The sequence below is a fragment of the Homarus americanus genome, unplaced genomic scaffold (assembly GCF_018991925.1).
Source record: "Homarus americanus isolate GMGI-L3 unplaced genomic scaffold, GMGI_Hamer_2.0 scaffold52806, whole genome shotgun sequence".
Classification (NCBI taxonomy): domain Eukaryota; kingdom Metazoa; phylum Arthropoda; class Malacostraca; order Decapoda; family Nephropidae; genus Homarus; species Homarus americanus.
In genome coordinates, this window is record NW_024720773.1 from 5387811 (window position 1) to 5409307 (window position 21497).

General features: G+C 44.3%; 2 protein-coding genes across 2 annotated transcripts in view; both read left to right on the forward strand.

The window, feature by feature from the left end:
* The first annotated feature begins 488 nt into the window (after positions 1 to 488).
* LOC121861129 (putative protein TPRXL) lies at positions 489 to 4132 on the forward strand. Its single transcript, XM_042358693.1, has 3 exons — positions 489 to 535; positions 2898 to 3529; positions 3567 to 4132. The coding sequence occupies exons 1-3, from the start codon at positions 489 to 491 to the stop codon at positions 4130 to 4132; spliced, it is 1245 nt and encodes a 414-aa protein (XP_042214627.1).
* A 1288-nt stretch (positions 4133 to 5420) lies between these two features.
* Positions 5421 to 21497, forward strand: part of LOC121860927 (L-ascorbate oxidase-like) — a 32576-nt gene continuing 16499 nt past the window's right edge. Inside the window, exons 1-4 of the mRNA XM_042358306.1 lie at positions 5421 to 5565; positions 12462 to 12549; positions 17777 to 17897; positions 18664 to 18907. Of these exons, the coding sequence (XP_042214240.1) occupies positions 5448 to 5565; positions 12462 to 12549; positions 17777 to 17897; positions 18664 to 18907 (571 nt within the window). The 5' untranslated portion in view covers positions 5421 to 5447. The remainder of the gene's footprint in view (positions 5566 to 12461; positions 12550 to 17776; positions 17898 to 18663; positions 18908 to 21497) is intronic.

Here is a 21497-nt window from a genome sequence, read left to right on the forward strand (position 1 = left end):
TTCAATTTTCAATTTCAAATTTCAATTGTTTATTCCTTGATAGAGGAAGGGATCCTAGTGCTGTCACTAGGTACCCCTTGTACAATGACAATACAGAATCATCTGGCAAGTGTGAAAGTATATACAGTATAAATATTATAAAGGGGCTTACTAAAGCCTAAGGAAGGAAGGATGTTCCTTTAACACATAATTAATATTTTTACAAAATTCTGGCCAGTATTGGGAGGATCATCGTCCGTCAGGGGGTCGGGAGTGGTGTCCAGCAGGCGTCACGGAAGGCCTGGTGTGGGGGACATCTTAGGAGGTAGTGGATAAGGTGCGGCTGTCGGGTCTTCACAATGACAAGGCGTTGCTCAGGGATGTGATACCAATCTCCTAAGCAAAGTCATACCCAATGATGATGCCGCCCCTTCACATCTTTCCGGGAGACGACGGAGAAGTCAGGAAGTTTACGGAGGACATCGCATCATGTGGGCGGGGAGTCCAGGATGGCTGCTTTGAGCTGTTCTCGTTTGCGGTATTTGGGTCCTAATCTGTAAGAGTGTTCGAGGAACAACGTAGTCAGGTGTGGCCTTGTTGCAGCCAGTCTTGGCAAGGTCATTGCTGCCTCATTCCCCAAGATACCGACATGACTAGGTATCTATAGAATGTACAGGACGGCTCATCCTGAAGTGTGGATGTTAACCCTCGTGATTCGAGAGGATGGTAGTCCTTATTTCCCCAGATCCAAATGCGATCCCGTCGAGAGCAGACCTGAATCGCAGCAGACAAGGCAGCAGAAACCATCTGCTTCTTCTCAGCGAGAAGGGCAGCAAGGAGGGCTATTAGTTCAGCCTGAGGAGGATGCCCTGTCCAGAAACTCTGAGAGACAGTTTGACAGGCTCAGGGCATGAGGACGGGAGATGTAGACACCAGCCCCGGCCCTACCTGTAGGGTCAACAGAACCATCAGTGTAGAGGACGACCCTACCTGGGGACCAGTGAGCGATCCTGAGAGGTGGTATTTGCAGGAGAATAACAGGGTTCACCTGGGATTTCGAGCGGTCCACTGAGGGCAATTACTCAGGTTGAAAATCCAGCCAGGGAGAAGGAGACGAACCAACAGCAGGGTGACAACAATATCAGGCAGGAGGTCGTGTTTCTGAAGGGCTCGGATGAGTGACCTCGCCACTGTCTTCTAGATGGAGGTCGGTCTCGGACAGCAGTAGTCGTTGGTGCGTAGATGAGCAGTTGCCCTTAGGATCCCGTAGAATGGAAACGGCAGTTTTTAGAAAACCGGACACGATCCTGTAAGGGGAAAGACCAAGTTCGAGGAGAAGTAGAGCGTGTCTCACTGAGGAGCCCCTAAGGATGATACGAGCAGCTTTCCTCTGGATAACTTCGAGACGGTTGACAGCAGTCCGACTAATGTTGACGAGGCAGGGGCGTGAGTCGACATGGTGAACGGACAAAAGACTTGGGTATGATGGTGAGAGAAGTACAGGATGCTGGCACCAAGGAACCCTGCATTGGTAGAGAGGGAGCCAGACGCTCAAAACATATGTCTCAAGATAGCGGACTCAGGGGATCTGACAACGCAAGGTGCATACATACACACCCAGGTATTTTGTCTCATTAACCCAGTCCAAGGGCGTTCCTGATAAGAAAGCTGGTGGAGGGTATAGTGTGGGCGTAGCCGTGAAGGGCACAGTGTAGGTTTGGGCAAAGTCTAATTAAACCAAGTCAACCCGTGCGCAGGAGCTAATTATGTGACGTCATAAGTTGAAGAAAACGGTAGAAAGGGAGGACTCTACATTATCCTGGGTGAGACCACCCACTGTATTAGAAGATATTCTTGCCATCTATCAATTCAATTTTCAATTTCAATAGTTTATTCCTTGCTAGAGGAAGCGGGATCCTAGTGCTGTCACTAGGTAGCCTACCGAGGGCAATCACTTCGGGTTGAAAATCCAGCCAGGGAGAAGGAGACGAACCAACAGCAGGGGTGACAACAATATCAGGCAAGAGGTCATGTTCCTGAAGGGCTCGGATGAGTGACCCTCGCCACTGTCTTCTAGATGGAGGTCGGCCTCGGACAGCAGGAGTCAAGTTGGCATAGACATAGTTGCCCCGAGGATCCCGTAGAATGAAAACGGTAGTTTTTAAGTAAAACTCCTGGACACGATTCTGTAAGGGGGAAAGACCAAGTTCGGTATATAGAGAAGTAGAGCGTGTCCACTGAGGAGCCTCAAGGATGATACGAGCAGCTTTCCTCTGGATAACTTCGAGACGGTTGATAGCAGTCCGACTAATGTTGACGAGGGCAGGGGCGGCGTAGTCGACACAGAAACGGACAAAGGACTTGTACATGGTGAGATGTACAGGGATGGTGGCAACAAGGGAACCCCTGCACATGGTAGAGAGGGGAGCGAGACGCCGAAAGCATATGTCTCGAAGATAGCGGACTTCAGGGATCTGACAACGTGTGCGAGTTACATACACACCCAGGTATTTTGTCTCATTAACCCAGTCCAAGGCCGTTCCTGATAAGAGAAGGGGTGGAGGTACAACACGACCGTGCCACATGGCTTTTGTTTTCGCAGTTGAAAGAAGGAAACCAAGTGAATCACACTCTCTGGAGACCAGATCAAGGGCTTCCTGCATGCTGAGGTAGTCAGGGGCTTGGAGGACATCGTCGGCATATCCTGAGTGGACAACTTCTGTCGGCCACGGGAGAGATGCAATGGAGTGCATGAGAGTGTTAAACAAGGTGGGACTCAGGACTCCACCTTGAGGGGTGCCGAGGTTCATTTCTTGAACAGGAGATATAGAGCCTTCAACGCGAACCCGGGCTTCACGTCCGGTGAGGTAAGAGGCGATCCATTGAAGAAGTCTCCCTTTAACCCCTAACCGGGCAAGTTCTTCACCCACTTCGCCTTCGTCACCTGCTTCGCCTTCTTCGCCTGCTTCACCTTCACATGCTTCGTCTTCTTCACCTGCTTCATCTTCTTCACCTGCTTCACCTTCACCTGCTTCGCCTTCTTCACCTGCTTCGCCTTCTTCACCTGCTTCATCTTCTTCACCCACTTCACCTTCACATGCTTCGTCTTCTTCACCTGCTTCGCCTTCTTCACCTGCTTCGCCTTCTTCACCTGCTTCGCCTTCTTCACCTGCTTCGCCTTCTTCACCCTTCGCCTTCTTCACACCTGCTTCGCCTTCTTCACCCTTCGCCTTCACCTACTTCGCCTTCTTCTTCACCTGCTTCGTCTTCTTCACCTGCTTCGCCTTCTTCACCTGCTTCGCCTTCTTCACCTGCTTCGCCTTCTTCACCTGCTTCGCTTCGCCTTCTTCACCCGCTTCGCCTTCTTCACCTGCTTCGCCTTCTTCACCTGCTTCGTCTTCTTCACCTGCTTCGCCTTCTTCACCTGCTTCGCCTTCTTCACCTGCTTCGTCTTCTTCACCCGCTTCGCCTTCTTCACCTGCTTCGTCTTCTTCACCTGCTTCGTCTTCTTCACCTTCGCCTTCTTCACCTGCTTCGCCTTCTTCACCTGCTTCGCCTTCTTCACCTGCTTCGTCTTCTTCACCTTTCGTCTTCTTCACCCGCTTCGCCTTCTTCACCTGCTTCGCCTTCTTCTTCACCTGCTTCGCCTTCTTCACCTGCTTCGCCTTCTTCACCTGCTTCGCCTTCTTCACCTGCTTCGCCTTCTTCACCTGCTTCGTCTTCTTCACCCGCTTCGCCTTCTTCACCTGCTTCGCCTTCTTCACCTGCTTCGCCTTCTTCACCTGCTTCGTCTTCTTCACCTGCTTCGCCTTCTTCACCCGCTTCGTCTTCTTCACCCGCTTCGTCTTCTTCACCTGCTTCGTCTTCTTCACCTGCTTCGCCTTCTTCACCCGCTTCGTCTTCTTCACCTGCTTCGCCTTCTTCACCTGCTTCGCCTTCTTCACCGCTTCGCTTCTTCACCTGCTTCGCCTTCTTCACCTGCTTCGTCTTCTTCACCCCTTCGCCTTCTTCACCTGCTTCGTCTTCTTCACCTGCTTCGCCTTCTTCACCTGCCTTTGAACTACGTATCAGTCTCCTCCCTGGTAAAGGCCAAGTCATATTTCATTTCAGTAGAGGGCGTGGTACTGGCGGCTCACTGTGTAGGATCACCTGAAGAGTTGCTCCCCTCCCTTCACCCTTCCCTTCCTCCTCCTTTATCCTCTTCTCCCTTTCCGCCCTCCTCCCTCCCTTCTCCCCTTCCCCCTCTTCCCTCCCCCCCCTCGTTTCCCCTCCGTCCCCAGGTTATTTCACCTGACGATTAAACATCCTAATGCCTTCTGGGGGGTTAGGTTAGGTTAGGTTAGGTTAGGTTAGGTTAGGTTAGGTTGGGATGGATCTTCATTTGATCTACTGTGTGTGTGTGTGTGTGCCGCCAAACGCGTCTCTATTTGAAACTCATGAACACAGTGGACAGACAGACGAGTTGTGACCTATGTATAGACAGGCATAAATAGATGAGCAAGCAGAGAGAGAGAGAGAGAGGCAAACAGAGAAGAAGACATACGTGCACAAATACACGCAAGCAGAGAGAGAGAGAGAGAGAGAGACAGACGAGGGGCGGAGGCGGTGGGAGGAGTTTGCCCAGGGAATCCCTCGCGACTGAGTACAAAACACAAACCATTGTTGTCGACTTCACAAGATGCCCACACTTTATATACTTCTACACCACCACCCTCCCCCCTCTCTCAACACCAAAGTTTTCTAGTTTGTCACTCTATTATATAACCACTAATGGATAGTAGTAGTAGTAGTAGTAGTAGTAGTAGTAGTAGTAGTAATAATAATAATAATAATAATAATAATAATAATAATAATAATAGTAATAATAATAATAATAATAGTAATAATAATAATAATAATAATAATAATAATAATAATAACAATAATAATAACAATAATAATAATGATAATAACAATAATAATAACAATAATAATAATGATAATAATAATAATAATAATAGTAATAATAATAATAATAATAATAATAATAATAATAATAATAATAATAATAATAAAATAATAATAACACTAAAATAATATTAATAATTATAATAATAATATTAATATAATATTTTTATTTCGATGACTTATTTACTTTTTAAGAATATTTAAATAAGTATTGATGATTCTAAATGTTGTTACAGTAGTGGGTTTTTATTTTATATCAGTTTATATGAACACACACACACACACACACACACACTTAAATACACAAATGCATACACACATACATAACCTGTCCTGTACACTTGACAAACACTCTTAAATATACACACACACACACACACACACACACACACACACACACACACACACACACACACACACACTCACTCACTCAAAGTAAACTGTTTTTGAATCATTTGTGTTTTCCCCGTCTCTCAGCTGGAGGGAGGAGGCGTCCCCCGTGCGGTATATAAGAGGTCAGCATGGCTATATCGTGTCAGTTCAGCGCTGTGGCCGCCGTCACCATGATTGCTCTTGTGCTCGCCGCTGCAATCGCGACTCTTACCTCCGTCATCACCGCCCACGAACCACTGACGCCAGGTAGGTGCTGACGTATGTGAAGGAGAGTTGACATCGATTACTGACAGCTGACATAATGAAGGAGATGTGATAGGTTACTGATAGTTGACATGATGGGGGGTCTTGAGTGCTGACATGATTGAGGTCACTGACAGCGACATGATTGTGGTTACTGACAGCTGACATGATGGGGGTATTGAGTGCTGACATGATTGAGGTCACTGACAGCTGACATGATGGGGGTATTGAAAGCTGACATGATGGTGATATTGAGAGCTGACATGATTGAGTCTACTGACAGCTGACATAATGAAGGAGAGATGACATGATAGGTTATTGACAGCTGACATAATTGAGGTTACTGACAGCTGACATAATGAAGGAGAACTGACATACATTACTGACATGTTTAATTTACTCTATTAAACACTATTAAGTTTACTGTTTACTAATTTGTCTCCCTTAAATCATTACCTGCATCTTTCAATTTATTTTATTTATTCATTACTCACTAAGTCTGCATTCTTAAATCTGTTATTTTGTTTTTGTTTTAGTCTTTCTTTAACTTGTCGTCTTCATCTTTTTTTTCTTAAATTTCGTTTTATATAATAACTTCATATTTTACTTCGTACATATTTTATTATTATTCCAGCTACTTTAACTTTACACAAAGAATGGTTTTTAAATACACGAGTTCAGTAGTCAAATTCCTCAAGTGTTGGAGGTAGCGAGAGGAACGCAGATTAAGATACATTTAACACACTAAGAATACCTGGCAGGTTTCCTAAGGTAGTGTGAACACGTGGGGCGCGTGAGATGGGACCAACAGATCTCTTAACCCCGCCTACCATGAGGTAACGGTGACCACAGCGCCTGGGGTGAAGGAAATTTCCCTTTGGTAGAGAGAGAGGAGGGCAGGCTTGGAATAAACACACACACACACGCGCGCGCGCGCGCGCGCCAGGGACTTGTGTACTCTATATCCCACTTTCGCCCTGTGCACCCTGAATCTCAGAGCAGAAGGGAAATATGAGTGGTCATCCTTGCCTTCTCGTGACAGATTTAAATATTGATGTATGGAGGTTTTCCTTGGTACAGTGGGAGACAAAACACACACACACACTCACACACAACTACTGCTACTACTACTTTGCTGTCACTCGGAATCGAGTATGACGATCGTCCAGCTATGATATAATGATATGAGTTATTAAGGATGTCACCTATGGTGGTGAGCTCTGAAGTGACTAAAGAGGCCGATACGGAAGTGGCAGGGTCGATCACAGCAGTTGCATATGTGGGGGGCTACATCTAGTGCGATAGGGGCGGCGGCAGCGTCTTTTTGGTGTTGGCGCTTGTCTGCCTCGTTGTGCAGTCGGGCTAACTCGAAAGTATTGACACCTTCTCGAATGGTGCTCCTCCAAGCGTTACGGTGTGGAGTAATCGTTTCCCAGGTGAGGGGGTCGATTTGGCACCTTTTCAGGTTTGTCTTTAGACTATCCCTATATCTCTTCATTTGCCCGCCCAGCATTACGTTTACTATTCGTTAGGTGACTGTGTAGTAGTTGCTTTGGCAGTCTACTGTCGTTCATGCGGGTAACAGGGCCAGTTCAGCGTAGTTGTTCATGGATAATGGTAGCCTCGATGCTTCTACAGTTGGTGTCGTCAAGAATACTGGCATTTGTTCTCTTGTCTTCCCAGCGAACTCGGAGGATGGAACGTAGATTATGTTGGTGAAAGTTTTCAAGTGCCTTGAAGTGCCTCCTATATGAGACCCATGTCTCTTTGCTATATAGCAGGGTGTGGAGGACCACTGCTCGATATACGTGTAACTTTGTAGACAATTTCAGCTCCCTACAGCTGAAGACACGGTTTTGGAGTCTGCCAAAGGCTTGATATGCACATCTGATCCGATGCTGAATCTCTTCATCGATGTCCTCAGTGGTGGACAGGTGGGAGCCGAGATACCGAAAGTGGGTAACATTAGTGAGGGTAGTACCGTTAAGCTGGATAGATGGTGGAGGTGTGGCTGAACCAGGGGCAGGCTGAAAGAGAATCTGAGTCTTAATTACATTCACCTCAAGGCCGAAGTGTGCATACGCATCTGTGTAGGTGTTCAGGATCTCCTATAGGTCGCGTTCAGTGTGAGTGACAAGGGTGAGGTCATCTGCATACTGAACTTCAGTAATGGAAGCTGCCGACACCTTTGTTCTTGCCTGGAGTCGTCTTATGTTGAAAAGACCCTTCATCAGGTACCGGATGTCCACCCCGCCGGCTAAATTTGCGCTGGCACAAGTAAGGAAGGCAGCCAAGAAAATGGAAAAGAGAGTTGGTGCCAGTATGAAACCCTTGTTTAACCCCCATTTGGATGGGGAAGAACTCAGATTGGGTGCCATTGTGCAGGACACTGCCGTTCATGCCACCGTGGAGTTGCCTCACAATGGCAGTGAATTTGGGTGGGCAGCCAAAACAGCTGAGGGTCCACCAGAGGGCTTCGCTGTTGACTGAGTCGAAGGCCTTGGTTAGGTCGATGAAAGCCATGTACAGGTCACAACATTGTTCTCTGCACTTTTCCTGTATCTGACGGGCAGCAAAGATCATGTCATTGGTGCCACATGATGGCCTAAAGCCACACTGAGATACTGGGAGGAAGTTTTCTGCTTCAGGAAGAAGTCTGTTTAGGGGGACACAGGCGATAATCTTGCCAGCTACGGACAGCAGCGAGATCCTGCAGTTGTTGCTACAGTCTGATCGGTTTCCCTTGTTCTTTAAGAGCTTGGGGGATTTCCTTCTTTTCCCATATATTCTCCAGGAGAGAGTGGAGACGGCTGGTAAGCAGAGGTCCTCCTGCTTTATACACCTCAGCTGGGTTTCCATTGGGCCCTGAGGCTTTGTTATTTTTTGCCTGTTTGATGGCAGTAGCTACCTCATCCAGGGATGGAGGGTAGCTGAGGTGGGTCAGCTCTGGATGCTGAGGCACCTGCTGGGTAGTCAGGACATCCACATCGGTGTTTCGATTGAGCAGTGAATGGTAGTGCTCTTTCCAGCGCTGAAGGAGGCCTTCATCGTCTTTAATTATGGAGTTACCGTCGGCTGAGCGAAGGGGGGCTGCGAATTTAAGAATTCGCACATCTTGTGCTGATCTGCAAATTTTGGTGTTTCACATGCTTTATTTTTAAACCAGTCATTCTTTAGATTGCGAAGTTCCCGCTGGGCTGCCGCTTTCTTCTTGCGGAAGGTATCAGCTTTGGTCCGAGACTTTGGGTTGTTCTGCCAGTCAGTTAGAGCAGCATGTTTATCATCAACGAGCACATTGATTGCTGGGTCATTTTCATCAAACCAGTCCTGGTGTATTCCTTCTATCTGGCCGAGGGTCTCTGCAGGTTTTTGTCATGACAGTGTCGAGAATATCCCATTCGGCACTGGGATTTGGGTTGTTTGTTGTTGGATTGTTTATCAGCCCATGTTCGAGCTGCTCTCTGGATCCTCCAGACGCTTAGTGTTAAAACCTCTTCTGGAGGCTTTCTGCCTTTGCCGTTTGGGGGCGACGTGAAGTGAGAGCTTGGCTCTGATGAGCCGATGATCAGTGTCACAGTGGTTTGAGCCATGCATGGCATGGGTGATGAGGACATATCGGCGATCTCTTTCTCTGAGAATGATGTAGCCAATGAGATGCCAGTGTTTAGATCATGGGTGTTGCCATGAACCCTTGAACTTGTCGGCCTGCCTAAACAAGGCATTGGGGATAGTGAGGTTGTGTGCAGCGCACTTGCTGAGGAGTAAGCTGTTGGGTTTACACTTCCCTAGTCCATTTCTCCCTATGGTTCCCTGCCAAATGTCAGCAACTCTGGCACTGAAGTCACCAAGGCGCACAACCTTATTTTCTCTGGGGATAGAGGTTAGCACTGTCGAGGTCGGCGTAAAAGGCCTCCTTGATGTCATCCTCTGCATCCAGTGTTGGGCGTATGCACTGATGAAAAAGGCATGACGTGAGTGATTTAGTGGGACTCAGAGCGTAAAGAGGCGTTCGTTGATCCCAACAGGCATTTCAGTTAGCCTGTGTAGGATGCGTTAGCGGATGGCAAAGCCAACTCCATAAATGAGGTTTCTCTCCACAGCAGGCTTACTCTTCCAGAAGAAGGTATAGCCAGACCCCCGTTCTGTGAGTTGACCCTTGTCTGAGAGCCGGGACTCACTGATAGCTGCTATGTCGATGTTATACCTAGCCAGTTCTTTTGCCACAAGGGCAGTTCTTCTTTCAGGACACTCATATGTGCCAGTATCCAGAAGGGTCCTGACATTCCATGCAGTGGCCATAAGAGGTTGTATAGTTTGTTTTTGTTTGGATCTGTGATTTTGGTTGTGTTTTTGACCGCATAAGGATGACTTTACTGGGTGAGGTTGCCCAGTCAGGTTTTTTTTTTAGGCAGGCTATGTTTAGGGCACCTTTTCTAGCCCCCTTCCCATGTGGGGTGAGCAGAGTGGCTCTTCGAAAGGGCTGCTCAGTCGCGCAGACAAGACCGGATTGCATTGCTGCCTAGATCCCAGTGCATAAACGACCATCTTATCTGTGCCGCCCATGTGCAGAGTTGTGACTAGAGACAGCCGGCAGTCATCACTGCCTGTCCCTGTCGCCATTCGTCCATCGCCATAGGACTTTTGGGGGTATATCGGTTTTGATAATGATGAGCTGGATGAAGGCGCATGAGTTGATTTATGTGGTGAGGCAGGAGCGCAGGCTGCAACCACACATTTTGGCTGTCCCTTTTCCTGATCCAATGGTGCAAGTGTTGCAACGGCTGGGGAAAGGGAGAGTTGCAATGGACTGCCGATAGCCCAGTTTGTTGGGTTTCACCTTAGTAGCCTGTCGATCATGCATTGCTTTCGTCCGCCAGTGTAGTTTTTGGGTTCCCATGGTGGTCACCTCTTCCACTTACACCGCCGTTGGGGTCTTGTTGGAGCTCTGTAAGCATGTCTGCCTGATGCAGGGTTCCACAGCAGATTTTTCGTTCCGAGTTTACTTCCGTAGCCTTATACCTACCAAGGTTAATCCACAAAGCAGTGGGGCAATGGTTGGTAGGCGCCAGAACGTGTCCACATGTCAGTGGGCCTTTGCGCCGTCCCTCTGGGGCCCACTGCTACTCCAAGATCCCCTGGTGGTCTAGCCTGGGCCCACGAGGCACTCAGTTACTGTGTGTTGCCACGAGGAGGCACAGGAGGAGTCTTGATGATGAAGAGGCTGTGTACTGGCAGGGGAAGACTTATGCAAGCTACTGCCCTGTTCGCCATGAGGGCTAGCCAGCGGTGGTAGCTGATAGTGAGAGGGAGCAAGCAATGCCTGCACCTTAACACTAACATAATGCTGCCACACTAGACGCATTTCACCACCCTGTGTGCGAACACACACACACACACACACACTTGGACATATCGTAAGCTATAGCATCACGTCTTCCTAGATATATACGTAAAAAGATAAGAGAATCTGGCACATAAAGTAAATAATAGCGTAAATAGTTCACTGTTAACTCAGATCTAATCTCACTTAATCCTTGAAATACAATTTTCCGAAGGACAGTTGAAAGATCATTATTTTGTTGACGCCTAAATCCCCTCGATACTTGATAACGTCTGGCATCTACTAGTGAGGTCGTGTTATGATAGGTTAGTGAGGGTTGCTTGACGTTGTGATTAGTTGGTAAGAGCTGCTTGACGTTGTGATTAGTTGGTAAGAGCTGCTTGACGTTGTGATTAGTTGGTAAGAGCTGCTTGACGTTGTGATTAGTTGGTAAGAGCTGCTTGACGTTGTGATTAGTTGGTAAGAGCTGCTTGACGTTGTGATTAGTTGGTAAGAGCTGCTTGACGTTGTGATTAGTTGGTAAGAGCTGCTTGACGTTGTGATTAGTTGGTAAGAGCTGCTTGACGTTGTGATTAGTTGGTAAGAGCTGCTTGACGTTGTGATTAGTTGGTAAGAGCTGCTTGACGTTGTGATTAGTTGGTAAGAGCTGCTTGACGTTGTGAATTAAGTCAGAATTACAGCATTAAAAGTTATATAATAAAAAGAAATAACTGAATAAATAATTGTTCATATTCCAGTACTTTTGCCGGTATGGCCTTGAGGCAGATGCCAGATATTGTCAGTAAGAAGGCGGGTGGTGAGGTAGAATATCCATTATGTATATTTTACTTCAGCTTCCATAACAAAGAGATAATTAAATGGTTTAAAAACATCCTAAGTACTGTACAGTCTGCAATGTTAATAGCAAATTATTTCTACATTTTTTAATGTTTAATATTAACTGTAGTAATAATAAGGATAAGAATACAATGATCATGCTAATGTCAGATTATATATACTGTATGTGGTTTAGTAGCAAGAAAAATTATAATTATCTATGTATATATGTAAATTGCAAAATTGTAAAAAAAAAGAGTAACTGTACAAGACTCAAAGTATCGTAAACTAATATTTTCTCCCCTGTTAACTCTGAATCAGGGAAAGAATCAAGATAGGGTCAATTATTGATGTAATTCTGACATTGTTTTAACCACAATCACCACACTCGTTAATGTCAAATCATAAGCCATGTAATTGTGGGGAAATACGATATTTTTGTTTAAGACTTGAATCAGTTTTTTTTTCATGTCAAAATATAATAATAATAATAATAATAATAATAATAATAATAATAATAATAATAATAATAATAATAATAATAATAATAATAATAATAATAAAATGTTTAATTGTGAAAACTTGGCACATGAGCAATTTAATCCCAGAACTGTTAAAAAAGTCTTTCATCATACAAGACACAAGTTATTTAATGGTTATCAAGTGTGTAGGATGACTATAAGTTATAAGTTATTACTTACTACGTATTTATGTAACTATCCTTTTTTTTTCCTCTTTTTAGGCAGAAACTGCAACAGAAAATGTGTTTATGGAGACACAAGAATCTGTCATTTCCACTTTGATGTCCATGCGTACCAGACCTTGTCCAGGTGAGTCTCTCTCTCTGAGGTACTACTGTAGCGTGCTGTATGTGGCCAGTTGTCAAATTCTCTTTGTATGGGTTCACATACGTACGTACATGTAGATATCTCACACTCAGGACTGAGATAGATTGGAAACTCACAATGCGTTGTCTGTATATATATTGTATGTACAGTGCAGTGCTAGAGAGTTGTTGGTTGGTGAGGAGCTTGTTTGGAGGTCTTGCCGGTTCTGGAACGTAGGGTAGAATGGACTTCAGGTCGGTCGGTGATACGGAGAGAAGAGAGCATTAGCTCTGAGGGTGCAAGAAGGGGACAGTACAAGGTAAAGTTCAGAAGTGGGAAATAGAGGAGGAGGTTAACAGCAGGTGGGCTATCCACCTTGCGGAGACGGGGTTTTTGTCTTCCGTCAACAGTGCTGCATTAGAGGACTCACGCGGTTAGGGAAGGCCGGTCTCAGCCAAGCTAAGCTAAGTTGTTCTATTTGATGTTTCCTTGGGGCATATTATGTAAGGGGGGGGGGTGTTCCTTCAGGTCCTTGTGGCACTGGGGGGATGATCCCCATCTTTTTCGTTTCTAGTTTTTTATTGTGGGTGTTTGTGAACTTTTTAGGTCCTTGTTTGTTTGTGGGGGCCCTCCAGGTCCTTGTGTGACTGGAGAGTTGTTCCCATCTTTTGGTTCTTTTTTATTGTGTATATAGAGGCTCTGGTTCTTCGTTATAATTTTTCCTGCTCCTAGGCCACCATCTGTGCGATGTGTTGTTGTTTTCCTCAATTAGTTGGTTTAGTATGGGATCCTGTTCTTGCTGGATTTTTTCCCATATTGCATTTGCTTGGGTGTGTATTCTGGTGTTGAGTGGGTGTATGCCGTGTTCTGTGTGTATGTCTTGTGCTGTTTGTGTGTATGGTGGCTCTTCTGAGGGCTATATTTTGCACTGCTTGAAATTTAAGTTTGTTCTTGCGATTGTGTTCAGAGGTATCGGAGGGTATTCTAAGTGTGGTCTGATCAGTGCTTTGTATAGGTGCAATTGCGTGTTGGTGTTTAATTGGCGGAATCTTCTGAGCTTTGTAAGTTGTGATTTTGCAATTGCTATTCTTTCATTGATGTGGGGGAATATTCCGTTTCTGGTTATCTTGAGTCCTAATATTTTTTCGTTGGCAGCATATGGTATTTGTTGGTTATTGATAATAATAGGGTATGGGTTTGTTTTTGCGATGTGAATTATTTTGAGTTTTTGGATATTGGTTTTTATCTTCCATTTACATTCATAGTTATTTATTATCTCTATTTCTCTGCTTGTTCTGATGGCCATCATTTGTTTGGATTTTCCTGGGTACCTGACTATCTGTGTGACATCATCTGCGTATGCTATATATTCTGATTGCCGTGGTTGCTGCATGTCTGCTTTGTATACAGTGTATAATGTCGGCGATATATTACTGCCTTGGGGAACTCCACTATGAAGGTTGAAAGTTTGTCCTAGATGGTTGTTGATGATTAATTTGGCCTTTCTGTTGTCTAAGAAATTGCATAGTAGTGTTGTGATATTGGAAGGCATGTCCAATTTGATTATTTTCAACTTCAATCCTTCAATGGCGAGACTGAGAGCTTACTGTATATACTCGGCCACCGGAAGTAAGACTGGATGTAAGCGTTGCAGGTGGCGACCCCTTCCCCCATGAGAAACTCGCCGGTTGGCTGAACTCCGTCGCTATGGAATGCGGCTAGGCTTGAAAGTTGTAGGGGAGAGTATCCACTACACTACCACGGCTTTGAATTATATTTCAGAAGGGCAGAAAAATCTTACAGAAATGCGTAAAAAAACCCCAGTCTTTGAACGCATTTTCATTCCAATTCCTGTTTGCACTCTCCTGGGCGGACGAGAACACGACGGTCACTTGCCCTTAGAAAGAGTCAAATTTAGTAAAGACTAAAGTTATCTTGATTTTCCTGTAAGTTCTGCTTGGCCCCGTGTCTTTGGATGTAAATAATGCTTATGGGGAAAACGAAGTATTATAACTAGTTTGCCTGTACGATAACTTAACCGTAAATAGATTTTATAACTAACTGAATTTCTTAGAATCCTTGGTTCAGTGAAGGTGATACAAGAAAGTACATATCTTGCTGACTTGAACTAAAGCTCAAAAAGTTCAGACAGGCATTATAATTAAATTGTGCTTATTACAAAATAGTTAAGAATATCGTCCCAAATGGATATTAAAATACAGTTTGGTCTCCATTTACGCGGTCAATTGAACCCGTGGAGTACTGCGTAAAACGAGAAACGCGTAAATGAAATAACAGAACACATGGGATTAATTGAAATAGAGACTGGGCCGACCCCGAAACTCCACTTTTTCTGACACAATACGTACGTTATAGTAAAAATAGTATCTTAACTTTATTATGGTACGCACACACATACATAATATAGAAGAGAAATATCAATAAGAGAATAATATACTGTACCAGGTAAAAGAAAAATCAAGGTTTAGCACTTACGTTAGGTTAGTTTAGAAAAAAATCAAGGTTTAACACTTACTTAAGGTTAGGTTAGAAAAAATCAAGGTTTAACACTTACGTTAGAAAAAATCAAGGTTAGGTTAGGTTTAACACTTACGTTAGTAGAAGAGATGGGTCGGCATACGTTGATGGGGGCTGGTTCCGAGGCAGAGGGCAGATTACTGGCCCTCAGGTGAATCACCATCACTATCCACCATAGTTGTCAGGGCCTCCCTGACAAATTCCTCAAAGTCCATAGCATCACTGTCACTGACTTAGGCTGGCTGTGGTGGGTTGCGGACGAAGAAGTCCGTGATGTTACGCTGACGGCTAGTGTTGATGTTGTCGTGATACATCTGGATGTACAGCTCCATAGTCTGCAACAGCTGGTTATTGAAGACTTCATAGCGGTGATTGTCAGGGTCGTTGAAAAGGATGAGCTTGAGTTTCTCTGCAAACTTGATCGCATCCTTAACATTACCATGCGTTAACTTGTGTTCTTCTCGGGATGACGCACCACCTGCATCTTCACTGACGTCATCGTCTTCTACCATCTCGTCGGCAGTCACCTCAGGATCCCTTATCACCTCCATAATGTCGTCGTTGGTGGTCTCGGAGAAACCTGCAGCTGTAACACTCTGCGCAGCTTCTCTTGCAAGGTCCACTGCCACTGCAACAGACTGAACCTCACCAGTCACAGGTTGACTCTGCCTCCCACCTGGGATACCTTGCAACACCTGCCACCATGAGTGACGAATCGTTGCCACAGACAGCTGCTCCCATGCCTCCACCAAGAAATCAACAGCTTTCTTTACATTAAATTTCTTCCAAAACTGTTTGACGCGAACTTCTTGATCCACCAACTCTTGTTCCTCGTCGTCGCTCTGGCTATCGCTATCGGTGTCACCCGGGTTACGCAACTCATCCTTGGTATTGGTACAGTCGTTCAGGAGCTTAAACTTCTTTGTAGAGAATGCAGCCTTAACGTTGCATATCAACTCCTGGTCCATGGGCTGGATTTACGACGTAGTGTTAGGAGGAAGGAAGACCACTTTTATGTTGGGGTGACAATCCAACAGTAGGGGCGAGTGTCCTGGTGCGTTGTCAAGGAGCAACAAAATGTTGAATGGAACATTCTGTTGCTCGCAGAATTTTTTGACGTTGGGAACGAAACAGTCGTCAAACCAGGAGAGGGACAGAGCAGTGAGCATCCACGCCTTACTTGCGGTTAGCCAGTGGACATTTAGCTTGGTCATGTCCATGTTCTTGTAGGCGTGCGGCTTGCAGGCTGTGTGGATCACCGATAACTTGAGTTTACAGGTACTGGAGGCATTGGTGGTAAACAGGGCGGTGATGCGCTCGTTCTGCAACTTCCGGCCAGACACTTGCTAGCAGCCTTGACAACGAAGGTCTTGGAAGGTAGCTTTTTCCAAAACAGACCGGATTCATCCATGTTGAACACCTGGTCGTCGGTGTACTGTCCTTCCTCCATAACTTCTCGTAAGAATGGAGGAAAATCACTCGCCGCAACACGGTCAGCACTACCACCTTCACCACCAATGTTAATGTTGGTGATCTTGTTCCTCTTCTTAAACCCTTGCAACCACCCAGAGGAAGCATTGAAGGGTTTGGGCTCTGCAACTCCCATCTTACGTGCCACTGCTACGTACAGTTCATGTGCGTACTCTTGAACGGGCCGCGTGTCCACCGCCATGTTGCGTCTTGCCTGACGAATCAAGTATCTCACAAGTAAATTCTCCGTCTTGAGCAGCACCTTGTTCTGGCAGTACTTCACCGTTGAAGTACCTGCAGACTTTGTGATGTTCATGTGTTTTTTTATCTTGGCTGCATCCTTCTTGATCGTCCTGATCGTAGATTCGTTCACGCCATGCTGGTGCGCCAAATCAACTTGTCTCGTTCCTTTTTCTAAATCTTGTACTTAACTTCGTAACTTAGGGCACGTCGTATCTTCTTTGGCTTAGGGCGGCTGGGTCCAGGTAATGCAAGGTTTTTCTGTGGTGGTGGGGGTCCAGTGGAAGCCATTCTTACGAGATTAGCGGGCACAATAGAACACAGTTTATACGGAGTGACTGGAAGGAGAGCGACTGATGCGGCTAGGTCAACTGGCTTCTTCCCTCCCGTGACAGGGCACGTCATATTACATTAAACCAATCACAGCTAGCGGGGGAGGGAGGTAAGGATGTGTGGCCCAATCACAGTCCGATACGTCATATGACGTCACCGATAACGCAACACCGACATACTGCGCAACCTTACTCGCGCCGCTTACCCAAGCATGGCGGGAGGTTTGAATCCAAAAATGGCGCGGCGCGGCTGGACCGCCAGATGCTCTCCGCGTAAATGACCAAATTTACCGCGTAACTCAAGCATTTCAATTCTGGCAAGGCACCGCGTAAATGACCAAACGCGTAAACCAAAACCGCGTAAATCCAGACTCAACTATATTTTATTATGCATATTAAAGGAAGAAATTTAACGTATGAATATCTGAGCATATTAATTAAAGGTAGACTTCATGTTTCTTGGTGATGTGTATTTCTGTGTTTAAACAACACAGTAGATGCATACTGTATACTAATCAACACCTTTGCAAAATTAGGAAAGGTAATTCTTGTTATTTTTTACTATTAAGTAGGTCAATGCAATTGACAAGTTTTCTAAATTAAGGAAGGTATAAATTCTGCTATTTTTCTTTATATCTATGTGATCCCAGGGCGTGCTACGATTGCCCGAGGAACACCACGGACTGTCATCGGCCGGAGTGCATTCCTGGGGATGGCTTCAAACGGCGCATCTTGGTGGTCAACAAGCAGATGCCGGGACCACCCATTCAAGTGAGAAACTTTTGTTTTTGATTTTTTTTTCTTATAACTGTGAAAGTGACAAACTGTTGTATTTGAGGTTTGTTTTTTTCTCTGTATGTAATATGTAAATAAGAAATAGGCTTATTTATGTACAATATACAATACTGTACAGGTGTATTGATTAGCTGTTTGGCTGTTTCGATCATACTGTATATCTTAATGTATTCATATGGTCTGTCCATATGCATTTGTAAGAAATAATGGGAAAGAATTTTGTTTTAATGTGAAGTTTTATTTATGTATTTATTTATAGGTATAACACACCTCTTAGTGTAGCCTTTGGTTGGTTCACCTGCATTTGTAATATCAGTAGGAAAAAATAAATGAACAATTAATGGTGTTCTGCTAAGAAAAGAAAACTTATTTTGACAGCCAGAGTAATATATACCCAGTAAATTATGCCTCAGCATGACAGTACAGGTACAGTAAAAACTCCTATGTGTGGACTGGTTGAGAAAACCAGGAATAACTATTTGCCTCTTCTCCAAAACAGTCGAGGAAGAGTGGACACATAAGAACATAAGAGTGGAGGAAACTGCAGCAGGCCAATTGGACCGCTGCAGTAATTACTGTGTATGGGAATATTTTAGCTCATGAGAAAATATTTTCACTAGAATTACCAAGAAGAATGACTTCAGGTTAGGTTTACTGATAATTTATATAATTTGATGGAATTAACCTAAGTATAGTTCTTGAATGTATTGTTGATAATTCAACTGATATGTTGTACCCACAGGTGTGTCAAGGTGACCGTGTAGTAGTGGATGTCAAAAACTTAATGTACAGTGGAGGCCTAACTGTACACTGGCATGGCATCACCATGGAAGGACCTCGTTCCTCTCGTGGTCGTAAGAAATCTGGCACTCCTCATATGGATGGTGTTCCTGCTATCACACAGTGTCCCATTCACTCTGGGGCAACCTTCAGATATTCCTTTTATACCCCAGATGCTGGCACACACTTCTACCATGCACATACAGGTCAGTCAGTGTCTACAAATGATGCTACAGTGTACAGGGGGTCCCCGGGTTATGAACGGGTTCCGTTCCTGAGGACGTCCGTAAGTTGGAAATGTATGCAAGTTGGAACATATACCCTATGTGCACTATATCATAGCCCAAGTCCTTTTATACATCTCGAATCACTTACTGTAATTTAAGAGAAAAGATGAAATTGAATGACAAAATACCCAAAGAAAAGGTAAAAATTAATGTTCGACACCTAGGTTGGAGCATGGGGCTGGCTTGCATGTAGAGATGGGCATGTGTAGCAGTGACAGAGACTTTATTGGGACGAAGCTGAAGATGGTGGTGATGATATAGATGTTAACAGGATTGGTTCTGGAGATTCTAGTGAGGTAGCATTAACTGGTTCTGGAGTTGCTGGGAGTTGCTCTGTAGATGCTGCAAAGGTTGTGGGACTGGTTCTGTAGATATTACAGAGGTTGATTGTAGACATTCAGTAATACCTCTATGAACCTTGGTGAATCTTGCTTTGTTGGAATCTTGCTGTTCAAATTTAAACAATCCTTTTTCAATATGCCTAAAACCTTCTGCCATTTCTTTTGTAACAGATCACTTTGGTTCTGTAGTTTTAGCTTTCTCTACATCCTCTGACAAAATTTGCTTCTCCAGCTTAATCAGGTCCTCACTGCTTAATTCTTCGGCATGATACTCAAGCAACCTTGTAACATCATCCACATGAATATCAAGTTGGAGTTGTTTTCCAAGGTTTATTACCATTGTTTGTGTCACTTCCCCAACATCATCTTCAAAGCCCCTGAAATCATGGACAAACTATGGGCAGAGTTTTTTCCAAACACCATTCATGTTGGTTTCTTTTACCTCAGCCCACGAATCTGCAATGTTTTTTACAGCATCCAAAATGTTGTAGGACTTCCAAAATTCCTTGAAAGTCCCACCCTCTTTTCATTCTGTTGCCTTGATAGCTTGAGCAGATGTCCTTCTCAGGTAATATGCTTTAAATGAAGCAATAACTCCCTGTCCATAGGTTGTAAAACATGTTGTGTTTGGAGGTACAGTATGTACATAACCTTAATGTTTGGATTAACATCATCTAAAAATGTTGGATGGCCCGGTGCATTGTCAAGACTGCTCCTCTTCAGGCACAAAATGATTAAGGTACCAGTCTTCAAAAAGGGACAATGTCACCAAAGCCTTCTTATTAGCTTTCCATTTAGCTGGAAGTGATGCCTTGAAAACACCCTTCAAAGCTCTAGGATTTTCTGACTGGTAGACAAGCAAAGGTTTTAGTTTGTAGTCCCCAGCAGCATTACCCCCTAACAGTAAGGTCAGCCTCTCCTTGGCAGCTTTATGCCCTGGTGCCGTTTTTTCATTTTTTGAAAGGTACGTGCGTTCGGACATCCTTTTCCAAATTAAACCAGTCTCATCAATATTAAAAAACTTGCTCAATACAATAACCTCCTCCTTCAATTACATTAGCTAAAGCAACAGGAAATTCACTAGCTGCATCTTCATTAGGGCTAGCTGCTTTACCTTGCACTTTAATGTTAAGTAAGTTTACCCTTGCCTGGAACCAGTTAAACCAGCCCTTACTAGCAACAAAATCTTCCCCATCACTTTCACCACCACGTTTAGCCTTCAAGTCAATGTGCAGGCTTCCTGCTTTTTCCTGAATCAAGGTTAGACTTAGAGGCAGACGCCTTTGATTTTGATCTTCCACTCATATCACTAACAATCTTTCCATTTCAATAAACAATCCATTTCTTTGTTTAACTAAACAAAGTTGACTGCATTGATGTAGATCCTTTCACATGTTCAAGAATTTCTCTTTGTCTTTCAAAATTGTTTTGACCATTGACCAACCAATCGCCGATGTTTGGCCTTTTTCAGGGCGTTTAATTACATCAAGCTTCACTTCCATCATAGTTATTTTCCTTTTCTTGGATGCACTACTATCACTTGCATCAGGTTTGCATTTGGGAGTCATGATGAGGGCCAAAAAAGTTAACAAGCAAAAAAACAAAAGTTTGCACTTGATCACACAAATTAGTGAGATGAGGGTACGGTGTATACTGTACGTGTATTAGGAGTAAAAGTTACTTAAAGGAAGAATTACTTTGTTGAGTTTTCTTTAAATTAACAGGAAACATTCACAAGTTGAGCCTCCCTGATTTAAAAATTGGTGGAATGGTTATCATACTAGGTTGATAGTCCACTGATTCTGTAACTGATATCCTGTGTGAACCATGTCACCGCTGGCTCACAAATACCCAGACCATAAGGGTAGATCAGTACCTATCCTATCTCAGCCTGTCCCTGATATGTGATGCTTGGCCCATTAACAGACACGCTGGATTGATCCATAACTTAAGTGGATTACTTGACACGTGTAGCTTGAGTGAGTTTAGGTCACATTTTCAGAATAGAATCTCATGTATACCTCCTCCTCTAGTCCATCAAAAGGGTAAAACAAGACAAATGTGGAAGTACTATATAACATACTGTACTGGTCATTAAAAATAATATTGATAATTATCTTGTGGTATATTTTGGGGTTAATATTTATAAGTTGCCAACACCTACTTAT

Bases quoted from the DNA above. Each gene is read 5' to 3' on its own strand.
- LOC121861129 (XM_042358693.1), top strand. From the start codon at position 489: ATGGCTGCTTTGAGCTGTTCTCGTTTGCGGTATTTGGGTCCTAATCT. The intron at 536-2,897 runs GTAAGAGTGTTC...TAACCGGGCAAG, and splicing joins CGGTATTTGGGTCCTAATCT to TTCTTCACCCACTTCGCCTT. The intron at 3,530-3,566 runs CTTCGCCTTCTT...TTCTTCACCTTT, and splicing joins TGCTTCGCCTTCTTCACCTG to CGTCTTCTTCACCCGCTTCG.